At 42.1% G+C, this 14,947-nt stretch overlaps 1 protein-coding gene across 2 annotated transcripts in view; it reads right to left on the reverse strand.

Moving 5' to 3' along the window:
• Positions 1 to 14,947, reverse strand: part of ryk (receptor like tyrosine kinase) — a 367,912-nt gene that overhangs the window by 176,424 nt on the left and 176,541 nt on the right. For both annotated transcript variants that reach the window (XM_080184943.1, XM_080184936.1), the window contains one exon: positions 7,244 to 7,369. In XM_080184943.1, coding sequence (XP_080041069.1) covers positions 7,244 to 7,369 — 126 coding nt within the window. The remainder of the gene's footprint in view (positions 1 to 7,243; positions 7,370 to 14,947) is intronic.

Raw genomic sequence — 14,947 nt, forward strand, 5'->3', positions numbered from 1 at the left:
ACACACCTTGCGTTAAAATAGACACATCTCAAACCTTTAGTCTGAGCACTCCTCCTCCATCACCTGCCTATCCTCCCTCTCACACTGTCGACAAGCTCTCTCTATTTGTGAGCTAACCTCCTCTCTCCCAGTCACTTCACTTTGATTCCCACCTTCATATGTGAAGCCGGAGGACGTAGGCAGGATTCTGAATGAATACTTCATGCTGGTGTTCACTGGTGAGAGGGTTGATGTGGGTTAGAACTCAGGGAGAAGGACTGAGATGCAATTAAAGAAATTAACATAGACAGAGAGGAGATTCTGAGTAGTCTGGAATGCTTATAATGAGAGACATCTCCAGGGCTGGATGAAATGTCTCTCAGGCAAGGCAAAGGCAAAATAACAGGGGCACTGGCAATAATTTTCAATTCCTCTCTGGTCACAGGAAAGATGATAGAGGACTGGGCGACAGCCAACGTAGTACCATTATTTAAAGGAGGAAGAGATAAACCAAGAAACTGCAGGCCAGTCAGTCTAACCTCAGTGGTGAGGAAACTATTGGAAGCAATTCTGAGAAACAGAATTACTCTACACTTGGAGAAGGAGGAATTAACCAAAAGCAATCAACATGGTTTTGTTAAGGGGAGGTCATGTCTGACCAACTAGGTTAAATTTTTCAAAGAGGTTGTCAAGTGCACAGATGAGGGCAATGCATTTAACATAATCCACTTGGACCTCAGCAAGGCTTTTGACAAGATCTCACATGGGAGACTGATAGCGAAGGTAAGAACCCATAGGATTCAAGGAAAATTTGCAAATTGGATCCAGAATAGGCTGAGTGACAGGTAGCAAAACGTGATGGTCGAGGGGTGTTTTTGGGACTGGAAGACTTTGTCCAATGGAGTCCCGCGGGGATCAGTATTGGAGCCCTTGCTGTTTGTGGTTTATATAAACGATTTAGACTTAAACGTAGAAGGGTTGATCAGTAAGTTCGCGGATGATATGAAAATTGGTGGGGTGGTAAATAGCAAAGAGGATAGCCTTAGATTACAGGAGGGTATAGACAGGCTGATCAGATGGCAAATGGAATTCAATCTGGATAAGTGTGAGCAGGATAAACAAAGCGAATAATTGATGAAAGCAAGACCCTGAGAAGCACCGAGGATCAGAGAGAACTTGGTGTGTATGTATCCACTGGTCTCTTAATGTAACGGGACAGTTGGATAAAGTGGTTAAAGTGGTTACGGCACACTTGCTTTCACTAGCCGAGGCATAGTGTTCAAGGGGCTTAGGTTGGAACTATATAAATTATTGGTTAGGCCACAGCTGGAGTACTCTGTGCAGTTCTGGAATCCACATTATAGGAGGACTGTGATAGCGCTGGAAAGGGGAGAGAATTACCAGGATGTTGCCTAGGCTGGAGAGATTTAGTTATGAAAAAAGATTGGATGTACTGGGATTGTTTTTCTTGGAGCAGTGGAGATTGAGGGGGCACATGATTGAGATGTATAAAATTATGGGGGGCGTAGATACAGTAGACGGGAAGAAATTTTTCCAGTTGGTACAGAGATCAATGAATAGGGGGCACAGATTTAAGGGGCAGGAGGTTTAGATGGGATGTGAGGAAAAACGTTTTCACCCAAAGGTTGGTGGGAGTCTGGAACAGACTGCCTGAAAGGGTAGTGGAGACAGACACCCTCATAACATTTAAGAAGTATTTATGAAGGATGATTCAAAACTTCCCTGAGTGGCAATCACTGGCAGAGCCATTCTGTATGGACCTGCATTCGCTGGGATTCCATGCAGGGCTCAGTCTGTGTCCTTAAAATACCTACTCTGAAGTTAGTAGTCTTTTATTTCTTCTAACTCACTCAGAGTGTTAAGCTGGCAAAGCCATCCAGGGTGGCACAGCGGCAAAGCGGTCAGCACTGCTGCCTCTCAGTGCCAGGAATTTGGATTTAATTCCAGCCTTGGATGACTGTGTGGATTTTACACGATCTCTCGATGTGTGGTTTTTCTTCAGGTGCTTTGACTTCCTCCACAATCCAGAGTGCAAGTTAGTTGGATTGGTTATGCTAAATTGCCCCTTGGTTTCCAAAGATGTGTAGGTTAGAGGGATTTGTGGGGTAGATGTGCGGAGTTACGGGGATAGGGTGGGGACTGGGCCTAGGTAAGTCCTCTATCAGAAAATCAGTGCACACCCGTTGAGCTGAATGACCTCCTTCTACATGGTATTCTATGGATAGATTCTTGATTGACAGGGGGGGTGAAAGGTTATCAGAGGTAGGCAGGCATGTGGGGTTGAGGTTACAATCAGATCAGCCATGATCTTACTGAATGACAGCACGTTCAAGGAGCCAAGTGGCCTACTTGGGGTCTAATTTATATGTTCATATCAAGATCTCCCATTTCCCCAATTCTAGATCCCCCCCCCCAAAACATAGCTCTTTCACTAAGCTTTAGATTAACTTTTCTGATTTTTCCTTCTATTTTTATTCATATTGCTTGTTAAGCACACTACATTACATAAATGTAAGTTTCTGTTGATGCGATGTTTGGGAGAAGACACAACATCCGAAAAACAAATTAAGTGAGATAAATGATCACCATGACTTACTTGACACTGGCTAAGTATTGTTTAGGTATTGCGGAAAACTCAGTGCTCTCCTTCAAATAGTAACTTGAAAACCTACACATGATAGGGCCTCATTATAATATCCCATCTGAAAAATGCCACACCTCTAATAATGCATAATTCCATCTGTTAACCATGCAAGTCAGACTACAATGTGAGCTAAAACCTAAAAAATAGCATATTGCTTCCTTGAAAGCTGCTTTATCTCAGTTTGAACTTGCACAGTATATCATAATTATAATCTTTGAAACTAGTGGCTTATGCAGTTAGTTAATCACCAAGAAACAACAGCAGTCTACATATTAACAGTTCAAGTCTATGCAGATCACTGAGCTTAAAGCACTTTAGATTCATCAACAAGAGGTTAAAGAATAAAAACTGATACAAACAAGCTTTTACATGCTAAACAATGGTAGGATTATGCTGGATAGGTTTCATCTTTTGGTATACAACATTTGCTCAATAAAACCCAGGATCAATTTTCAATCCTTGGAGTTAGCTGAATGCAGCTTGTGTGACAGTTGCATCACTATAATTTGCCTCAACATTGCCAGGTTAAGAACTGAAGACAAGTCAATATTGTCATCCTGATTATTATCCACTGATCCAAGATGGAAATGTGGGTGTCAGATGAGAGGAGGATCAAACCCAGCTGCACTCCAATAAGTGGTGTTCACCAGGACTATGTGCAGAATGGTGACCTCGATGTGCCTACCAGAGACATTTGCAGCCACACTCCAGCAAAGGATTCCACTATTTTGTCTCAGAGTACTAGTGCTATAGTATTTGCTCCATTAGTATGGGATTAGTACATCACAGGAATAGGTAAAGAAAAAGTCGCCACAGTCCCTTTGAGGGACAGAGCTGACTGATGTTCATTTGACTTGAGGTTCACCACACCTCAGACAAGGGATGAGGTTGAGAAAGACAATGAAGATCCTCAGCCGTTACAGGAATTGAACCCATATTGTTGGCGTCCCTCCACATTACAAATGCATGGATTTTTTATTGCAACTTCAAGCGAAACATCTGCACACCATGAGTACAACAGCATGTTCTACACACCCCTTACTCTTTTGGTCCAATATCACCTCCTTGATGATGATATAACACCATACAGTGACCCTCCACTTACAGTCTCAAAGTGATCCCATAACAACACATCAAAGTGATCAATATCACATGGGGTGGCATGGTGGCACAGTGGTTAGCACTTTACAGCGCCAGGGACCCGGGGATCAATTCCGGCCTTGTATACTGTGGGGAGTTTGCATATTGTGTGTCTGTGTGGGTTTTCTCTGGGACTAACAGAATAAATATGGGGGGTTACAGGGAAAGGCCCTCGGTAGGATTGTCGTCGGTGCAGGCCGGATGGGCCAAATGGCCTCTTTCTCCACTGTAGGGATTTTATAATCACCGCACTTTTAGAACCATTGAAAATTTAGAGCACAGAAGAGGCCATTTGGCCCATCTTGTCCACAACAGCCCAAGGATACCCAGGTGTCCTTTCTAATCTCATCTTTCTGCATGTAGCCAATAGCCCTGTAGCTTCAGCGTTTAAGGTGTATATCCTGATACTTTTTAAATGAGTTTAGGGTTTATGTCTCCACTGCCAACTCAGGCAGCAAACTTCAGACACCCACTGTCCTCTGCGTAAGAAAGTTCTTCTGCGTATCCCCTCTACACCTACTGCCATTTATCTTGAAAATTATGTCCCCTGGTTCTAGAATTCTTCACTAGGGGAAACAATTTTATCCTGAGACAGAGAATCTGGTGAACTGGTGCAACGACAATAATCTCTCTTTCAAAGTCAACAAAATGAAAGAGACTGTCATTGATTTCAGGGAGTGTAGTAGAGAACATATCCCTATCTACATCAACAGGGACAAAGTAGAAATGGTTGAAAGCTTCAAGTTTTTAGGTGTCCAGATCACCAATAACTTGTCCTGATCTCCCCATGCCGACACTACAGTTAAGAAAACCCACCAACACATCTATTTTCTCAGAAGGCGATAAAAATCAACTTTGACTCTCACCAATCTTTACAGATGCACCATAGAAAGCAATTTTTCTGGTTGTATTACAGCTTGGTATGGATCCTGCTTTGCCTATGACTACGAGAAACTACAAAAAGGTTGTGAATGTAGCCCAATCCATCACGCAAACCAGCCTCGCATCCACTGACTGTCTACACTTCCCGCTGCCTCGACCCGATGAATCCCGGACGTACTCCCTTCCACCTTCTTCCATCGGGAAAAAGATTCTGAAGTCTGAGGTCATGTACCAACCGATTCAAGACCAACTTCTTCCCTGCTGCCATCAGACGTTTGAATGGACCTACCTCATATTAAGTTGATCTTTCTCTACACCCTAGCTATGACTATAACACTACATTCAGCAGTCTTGTTTTCTTCTCTATGAACGGTAAGCTTTGCCCGTATAGCAAGCAAGAAACAATACTTTCCACTGGAATTCGCTGTGTGGAGTTTGCACATTCTCCCTGTGTCTGTGTGGGTTTCCTCCCAGTGCTCCCGTTTCCTCCCACAGTCCAAAGATGTGCAAGTAAAGTGGATTGGCGTTAGAGTTTAGAAGAATGAGGGGAGATCTCATTGAGACGTACAAGATGATGAATGGGATGGATAGGATAGAGGTGGAGAGACTCTTCCCGCTCAGAAAGGATAGTAGGACTAGGGGGCACAGCCTCAAGATAAAGGGGGAGCGGTTTAGAACGGAGTTGAGGAGGAACTTCTTCACTCAAAGGGTGGTGAATCTCTGGAATTCTCTGCCCGTTGAAGTGGTGGAGGCTGCCTCGCTAAATATTTTTAAGACGCGGGTTGATGGGTTTTTGATAAGCGAGGGGATTAAGGGTTATGGGAAGAGGGCGCGAATGTGCAACTGAGCCACGACAGATCAGCCATGATCTTGTTGAATGGCGGGGCAGGCTCGAAGGGCTAGATGGCCTACTCCTGCTCCTATTTCTTATGTTCTTATGTTCTAATTCATTTTACCTGTGTATAATTTAAAAAAACATTGTTTATAATAAAACAAAATAGATTTCTTTGCTTTTGCCAAACTTCATGTTACACCAAACGATCATTTGCTCCTCCACAACGTCATCTAGTGTCAGTCAAGTGACTGTAAAAAAACAGAAAACAAAACTATGGCTGGAGATTCGATGCTCACTTTTTTTTTTCTTGCCTAGCCGTTTGGCTGGCATTTTGGAACTTCGCCATTATAGAAACAACGAAACAAAAAAGATAGGAGCAGGAGGTAGCCATTTGGCCCTTCAAACCTGCTCCACCATTCATTATGATCATGGCTGATTATCCAACTCAATAGCCTTATCCTGCTTTTTCCCCATAACCTTTGATCCCATTTGCCTTAAGTGCTATATCTGGCTGCCTCTTGAATACATTCAATGTTTTGGCATCAACTACTTCCTGTGGTAATGAACTCCACAGGCTCATCACTCTTTGGATGAAGAAATGTCTCCTCATCTCCATCCTAAATGGTCCACCCTGAATCTTCAACTGTGACCCCTGTTTCTGGACTCTCCCATTATTGGGAATATCCTCCCTGTATTTACCCTATCTAATCCTGTTAGAATTTTATAAGTCTCTATGAGATCTCCACTCATTCATCTGAACTCCAGCGAAAACAATCCTAACCTAGTTAATCTCTCATGTATCAGTCCCGCCATTCCTGGAATCAGCCTGGTAAACCTTCGCTGCACTCCCTCAAGAGCAAGAACACCCTTCCTCAGAAAAGGAGACCAAAACTGCGCACAATAGGGTGTGGCCTCATCAAGGCCCTATGTAATTGCAACAACACATCCCTGCTCCTGTACTTGAAACCTCTCACAATGAGAGGCAACATGCCATTTGCCTTCCCTACCACCTGCTGCATCTGTATGCTTACCTTCAGTAACTGCTGCACAAGGACACCCAGATCCTGCAAGCACACTCCCCTCTCCCAATTTACAGCCATTCAGGTAGTAATCTGCCTTCTTGTTTTTGTTCCCAAATCTTACATTTATCCAAATTATATTGCATCTGCCATTGATTAGCCCACTAACCCAACCTGTCCAAATCATTCTGAAGAATCTCTGTATCCACATCACAGCCACTTGGTATCACCTGCAAACTTTGAGATGTTACATTTTGTTCCCTCATCCAAATCATTTATATTATGAGTAGCTGGGGTCCCAGCACTCTTCCCTGTGGCACTCCACTAATTACTGATTGACAATTTGAGAAACACCCATTAATTCCTACTCTTTATTCCCTCTCTGCCAACCAGTTTTCTATCCATCTCAATACAGTTCCCCCATAGTGTATCATACTTAACACAGTCAACAATCTGAAAAATTCACATAGCTACACTTCCTGTGCACACCACTTAGTGTCTGACTAATACTGAAGCAAAATACTGCAGATTCTGCAAACAAAAAATAAAAACAGAAAATGCTGTAAGTATTCAAGCAGCATCCGTGAAGACAGAAATGGAGTTAATGACCCTTTCAAGTGATGTGATAGGAGAGGTCCACAAAATTCAAAGACTTTGGGAGAGGAGGGGAAAAGAGGAATACATGTTTTGTTGCAAACCTTAACTGAAGCCCAAGTTTATTACCTTCCTGAAGAACATCTTTGAAAGTGACCCTCTCTCTGGAAATTGCAATGTCCTTTACCCTGGCCTTTGCCTCTGCCAGTGTAACACTTTTGAGGTCATTCTTTTCTATCCGCAGTGTTGGGTAACCTGCAGAGGAAACAAATAGTAAAGCATATTAGAAACATAGAAAAACTACAGCACAATACAGGACCTTGGCCCACAAAGTTGTGCCAAACATGTCCCTACCTTAGAGGTTACTAGGCTCATCTATAACCCTCTATCTTACTAAGTTCCATGTACTTATCTAAAAGTCTCTTAAAAGACCCTATCAAATCCGCCTCCACCACTGCTGCCGGCAGCCCATTCCACGCACCCACCATTCTTTGACTGAAAAACTTACCCCTGACATCTCCTCTGTACCTACTTCCCAGCATTTTAAACCTGTGTCTTCTTGTGGCAACCACTTCAGCCCTGGGAAAAAGCTTCTGACTATCCACTCGATCAATACCTCTTAACATCTTATACACCTCTGTCAGGCCACCCCTCATCCTCCGTCTCTCCAAGGAGAAAAGGCCCAGCTCCCTCTACCTATCCTCATAAGGCAACATCCTTGTAAATCTCCTCTGCACTCTTTCAATGGCTTCCACATCCTTCCTGTAATCAGGCAACCAGAACTGAGCACAGTACTCTAAATGGGGTCTGACCAGGATCCTACATAGCTGCAACATTATCTCTCAACTCCTAAACTCAATTCCTCGATTGATGAAGGCCAGTACACCATGCGCCTTCTTAACCACAACTTCAACCTGCGCAGCTGCTTTGAGCATCCAATGACCTCGGACCACAAGATCCTTCTGACCTTCCACACTGCCAAGAGTCCTACCATTAATATTATATTCTGCCATCCCATTTGACTTGCCAAAATGAACCACTTCACATTTATCTGGGTTGAACTCCATCTGCCACTTCTCCGCCCAGTCTTGCATCCTATCAATGTCTCGCTGCAACTTCTGACATTCCTCCACACTATCCACAACACTCCAACCTTTGTGTCATCAGCAAACTTACCAACCCATCTCTCCACTTCCTTATGCAGGTCATTTATAAAAATCGCAAAGAGTAAGGGTCCCAGACCAGATTCCTGGGGCACTCCACTGGTGACTGACCTCCATGCAGAATATGACCTATCTATAACCACTCTTTGCCTTCTGTGGGCAAGCCAGTTCTGGATCCACAAAGCAATGCCCCCTTGGATCCCAAGCCCCTTCATTTTCTCAATAAACCTTGCATGGGGTACCTTATCAAATGCCTTGCTGAAGTCCATATATATTACTTCTACTGCTTTTCCTTCATCGATGTGTTTAGACACATTCTCAAAAAATTCAATCAGGCTTGTAATGCATGGTCTGCCTTTGACAAGGCCATGCTAACTATTCTTAATCATCTTATACCTCCCCAAATGTTCATAAATTCTGCCTTTCAGGATCTACTCCAACAACTTACCAACCACTGAGGTTAGACTCACTGGTCTATAATTTCCAGGGCTATCTTTACTCCCTTTCTTGAATAAAGGAAGAACATCTGCAATCCACCTATCCTCCAGAATCTCTCCCGTATCCATTGATGATGCAAAGATCATCACCAGAGGCTCAGCAATCTCCTCCCACAGTAGCCTGGGGTACATCCCATCTGGTCCTGGCGACTAATCTAACTTGATGTTTTTCAAAAGCTCCAACACATTCTCTTTCTTAATATCTACATGCTCAAGCTTTTCAGTCCGTGCAAGTCTGCACTACAACCACCAAGATCCTTTTCCCTGGTGAATACTGAAGTAAAGGATTCATTAAGTACCTTTGCTATTTCCTCCGGTTCCATACAAACTTTCCTACCGTCACACTTGATAGGTCCTATTCTTTCACTTCTTATCCTCTTGCTCTTCACATACTTGTAGAATGCCTTGGGGTTTTCCTTAATCCTGCCTGCCAAGGCCTTCTCATGACCCCTTCTGGCTCTCCTAATTTCCTTAAGATCCCTCCTATTAGCCCTATACTCTTCTGGATCTCTAACATTACCTAGCTCTCTGAGCTTTTGTAAGCTTTTCTTTTCTTAGAACCATGGAACCATAGGAAAATACAGTTCAGAAAAAGGCCTTTTGGCTCTTCTTGTCTGTGCCGAATCATTTTTTGCCTTCTTGACTAGATTTATTACAGCCTTTGTATACTACGGTTCCTGTGACCTACCATAACTTCCCTGTCTCATTGGAATGTTGCTACGCAGAACAACAGGCAAATATTCCCTGAAAATTTGCCACATTTCTTCCATACATTTCCCTGAGAAACCCTCTTTCCAATTTAAGCATCCAATTTCATGCCTGATAGCCTCATAATTCCCTTTACTCCAGTTAAACACTTTTCTAACTTGTCTGATCTTATTTCTCTCTCTTGCGCTATTGTAAAGGAGATAGAATTATGATCGCTATCTCCAAAATGCTCTCCTACTGAGAGATCTGACACCTGACCAGGTTCATTTCCCAATACCAAATAAGAACATAAGAAACAGGAGCAAGAGTAGGCCATCTAGCCCTTCGAGCCTGCCCCGCCATTCAATAAAATCATGGCTGATCTGAAATGGATCAGTTCCACTTTCCCACTTTCTCCCCATAACCCTTAATTCCCCTATCAAAAACCTATCTACCCGTAACTTAAATATATTTAGCGAGGTAGCCTCCACCACTTCAACTGGCAGAGAATTCCAGAGATTCAGCCACCCTTTGAGTGAAGAAGTTCCTCCTCAACTCTGATCTAAACTGCACCCCCCCTCCCCCTTATCTTGAGGGTGTGCCCTCTAGTCCTGCTATCCTTTCTAAGTGGGAAGAATCTCTCTACCTCTACCCTATCCATCCCCTTCATTATCTTATATGTCTCTATAAGATCCCCCCTCATCCTTCTAAACTCCAACGAGTACAGACCCAGTCCATTTAGTCTCTCTTCATAGGCCAACTCCCTCATCTCCGGTATCAGCCTAGCGAACCTCCTCTGCACTCCCTCCAAGGCCAATATATCCTTCCGCAAGTGCGGCAACCAAAACTGCACACAATACTCCAGCTGCGGCCTCACCAGTGCCCTGTACAATTGCAACAAGACCTCCCTGCTTTTATACTCCATCCCTCTTGCTATAAAGGCCAACATTCCATTTGTCTTCTTGATCACCTGCTGCACCTACAGACTGGGTTTTTGCGACTCGAGCACAAGGACCCCCAGGTCCCTCTGCACCATAGCATGTAATTTTTCACCATTTAAATAACAGTCCATTTTACTATCATTACTTCCAAAGTGGATAACCTCACACTTACCAACGTTATACTCTATCTGCCAAATCCTTGCCACTCACTTAGCCTATCCAAATCTCTCTGCAGACTTTCCACGTCCTCCACACAATTTACTTTCCCACTCATCTTTGTGTCATCCGCAAACTTTGTTACCCTACACTTAGTCCCCTCCTCCAGTTTGTCTATGTATACAGTAAACAGTTGAGGCCCCAGCACCGATCCCTGCGGCATGCCACTGGTGACCAACTGCCAACCGGAAAAGCACCCATTTATTCCAACTCTCCGCTTTCTGTTAGATAACCAATCCTCAATCCACGCTGACACTTTACCCCCAACTCTGTGTACCTTAATCTTATGCAGCAACTTTTTGTGAGGCACCTTATCGAATGCCTTCTGGAAATCTAAAAACACCACATCCACAGGATCCCCTCTGTCAACCGCACTTGTTACATCTCTATAAAAATCCAGTAAATTCGTCAATCATGACTTTCCCTTCATGAATCCATGCTGTGTCTGCTTGATTGAACCATTCTTTTCCAGGTGTCCCGCTATTTCTTCCTTAATGATAGATTCCAGCATTTTCCCAACTACAGATGTTAAGCTAACTGGCCCGTAGTTACCCGCCTTTTGTCTACCTGCTTTTTTAAACAGTGGCATTACATTAGCTGTTTTCCAATCAGCTGGCACCTCCCAGAGTCCGGCAAATTTTGATAAATTACAACTAATGCATCTGCTATAACTTCTGCCGTTTCTTTCAGTACCCTGGGATGCATTCCATCCGGACTCAGGGACTTGTCTACCTTTATTTCCATTAGCCTACCCAGCACTACCTCTTTAGTAATAGTGATCGTTTTAAGGTCCTCACCCCCTACAGTCCCATGACCGTCAATTATCAGTATGCTATTTGTGTCCTCCACTGTGAAGACTGACACAAAAAACTTGTTTAAGGCCTCGGCCATTTCCTCGTTTCCCTTTATTAAATCCCCCTTCTCATCTTCTAAGGGTCCAACATTTACTTTAGCCACTCTTTTCCGTTTTATATATTTGTAAAAACTTTTACTGTCAGATTGTGCTAGTTCAGTTTCATAATCTATCTTTCCTTTCTTTATTGCTTTCTTAGTAGTTCTTTGTTGTTTTTAAAAGCTTTCGCAAACTTCTAGTTCCTCACTAATTTTGGCCACTCTGTACGCATTGGTTTTTAATTTGCTACTCTCCTTTATTTCCTTAGTTACCCACAGCTGGTTATCCCTTTTCTTACATTCCTTCTTTTTCACTGGAATATATTTTTGCTGAGTACTGAGAAAAATCTCCTTAAAAATCCTCCATTGTTCCTCAGCTGTCCTACCAACTAGTCTGCGCTCCCAGTCTACATTAGCCAACTCTGCCCTCATCTTATTGTACTCCCCTTTGTCCAAGCAAAGGACACTGGTTTGGGACCCTACTTTCTGACCCTCCATCTGTATTAGAAATTCAACCATATTGTGATCACTCATTCCAAGTGGATCCCTCATAATAAGATCAATTGCGACCCCTCATTCTAGATTTTAATCCCCCAGTATAACTTTTTTATTTGTTCATGGTGTGTGGGTGCCCCTGGCTAGCAGTATTTATTGCCCATCCCTAATTATCCTTGAGCAGATGGTGCTGAGCTGCTTTCTTGAACCGCTGCAGTCCATGTTGTAGGAACACGCACTGTTGTTAAGAATGATAGTGTCTATTGCAAGAATACCAATATAGGGAAAGAAATAACAACCTACACTGTATAAGAGAGTGCTGCTTGGTTGGCAAATGGACTCTGATCTGTAGAGGTGTTGCCATGCAGAATGCACCACGCCATCAGTTTGACCCTGACTGGTCAAGGGGAATGTATCAACAAATAACTGTCACATTTTCTTTCATTGAAACAGTCGTAATGTGTGCACATATTCTGAACATTCTTGCAAAGTGCTCTGATGAGTGTCAGATAAAGGCTTTGATAGCTCTGTCTTTTCAGCAATAGTTCTGTGCTACAAAACAACTATCAGAGTCTAAAACTATACACAATACTTCAGATGTAACCTCATTAAGGTGCTGTAAAATCTCAGTCAGACCATTTCACACTTATATTCCAATATGTTTATATTAAAGACATTTTGTTCACTCCAATTGTTCACTTAAACAGAATGCTAAAAAGCTTGGAATCCTACAATAGAGGAAATGGTCATTCAGCTCACCCTGCCTGCTCATTCAATGAGCTCAAAAATTAGCGCCACATTTCCCCCTCTCATTACCCTGCACGTTTCCCCCTTTTCAACTATTTATCCAACTCCCCCTTTACTCTGTGATTTAGATTTAAGGAAACCCAGGTTCTTCTGAATACCAAATAGTCTATCATCATTTAAAACATATGTTTTACTATTTTTCCTTCCACAGTGAAAAGCTTCACACTTCCTCACATTATATTCCATCTACTATGCTCTTCCCTGCTCACTTAACCTATTTCCTTTTGCAAACTCTTTGAATTTTCTTCACAGGTCACTTTCCCATCAGGCATTAGCAAGCTTGGATACATAACATCCTTCTCCTAGGTGGTTAACACGAATGGTAAATAGTTGAGATCCAAGCACTAATCCTTGCTCATTCAGCCTGCCAACCTAAAACTGACTTGTTTATTCCTATTTACTGTTTTCTATCCATTAAGTAATGCTCAATCCATGCTAATATTATCCCATATTCCACGTGTCCTAATTTTCAATAATAGTCTGTGTGGTCCCTTATCAAATACCTTTTGAAAAACCAAATACATTACATCAAATCGGATTCTACTTATCCAACATGCTAGCTATCTCAAAAGAAAACAAATGTGTCAAACAAGATGCTCTTTTCATAAATCTCCACTACTTTTGCCCAAGCATACTCTGATCTCTAAGTTCTCTGTTACCATGTCCCTGTGAACATTTTCCTTACTAATGATTTCAGGCTAACTAATCTACAGTTTCCTGTTTTCCACATCTGAATAGTAGGGTTACATTTGCTACCTTTCAAACTGTGGGGGTCATTCCAGGATCTAGGAAATTCTAGAAGTTCAAACCATAAAACATTACGATGCAGGTCCAGGAGATTTGTTGAGTAAGGTCCAGTGCAATTTCTTTACTAATATTATCTAGTTCCTCCTTACCAGACTCTTGGTTTTTCTACTAATTCTAGCAATTTTTGTCTTTTATGAAGACAGACACAAAGCACTTGTTTAATGTTTCTGCCATTTCCTTATTCTCCATTATTATTTGTCACTGCCTGCAATAATATCCACATTTATTTTCACTAATCTCTTCCCTTTACATATCCACACAGACTTTCACTATCTGTTTCACTTGTTAGAGAATACAGAATAACAGAAACTATTAATTTCTTGAACATCCTTTGTTGAATTCCAAAATTCTTCAAATCCCCAGGTTCATGGAATCGGAGTCTATCTGAATAAGCTACAGAAAAGGCATCAACTCAAGTTGAACTGAATAGGGGACACAGAAAGCAAAACAACTTGGAACACATACTATAAAATTGCATAAAATCTATTCGACTGCAGCGTAACTCCTTTCAAGATCGTCTTTGCAAACACTTTCCAATTAAGTGGTCAAATCAAGTGTCCAACAGAAATAAAACTGAAGAGAGCTATAGTTACAACTGCAAGATTCATTGCAAGACCTCAATAAAATCACATGAAATTTGCCTATAATGCACAATGTCACAGAGCTGTAAAAGATTAGTTTGTATCCACAAGCTGTCAGTGAGCATTAATCACAAAGTCAAAAACAAGATCTGTGGACAACTATAAAAATGACCTTGTGTTACCTTTGCACATAGTCAATGTGGGAAGCAAAGAAATAGGAAAGAGGGAGACAGAAATCTGGACTGTAAATAAATTCACAGTCATTGTACATTCATCACAGTTTCAAACACTGAAATTAATATTCATCTGCTAAATCTTGACCAATAAATATTTAGCAATAAGGCTAATAGAAAAAACAAAACCACTACTAATGGAGAAAACAAGAAAAAATTAGTTACCAAAAAAATTCAGTAATCAATAATCAGAATGGATTTCAAAAGGGAAATATATAGTGAAACATACATAGAAGATTTATCACAACCAGTCTCACTGAATTGTTTGAAGAGGTAACAGGCAGTAATGTAGTAGATGTGACATATCTAGACTTCCAAGAGGCATAACATACCAGGTAATAGACTGCTGATTAAGGTCAGAGCATGCAGTCAGCGAGAAGTAGCTGAACGGAGACCTAGCTGGTGGCAAGACAGAAAGCAGTGAATATGAAAAAGGGGTAGCTATTCAGAATGGCAGAGGCAGGAAGTAGGTTTCCACAAGGATCAGTACTGAGACCACTTTTGTTCAGACTTCA

This window comes from Carcharhinus amblyrhynchos, chromosome 3 (genome assembly GCF_965287045.1).
Source record: "Carcharhinus amblyrhynchos chromosome 3, sCarAmb.v2.hapA, whole genome shotgun sequence".
Classification (NCBI taxonomy): domain Eukaryota; kingdom Metazoa; phylum Chordata; class Chondrichthyes; order Carcharhiniformes; family Carcharhinidae; genus Carcharhinus; species Carcharhinus amblyrhynchos.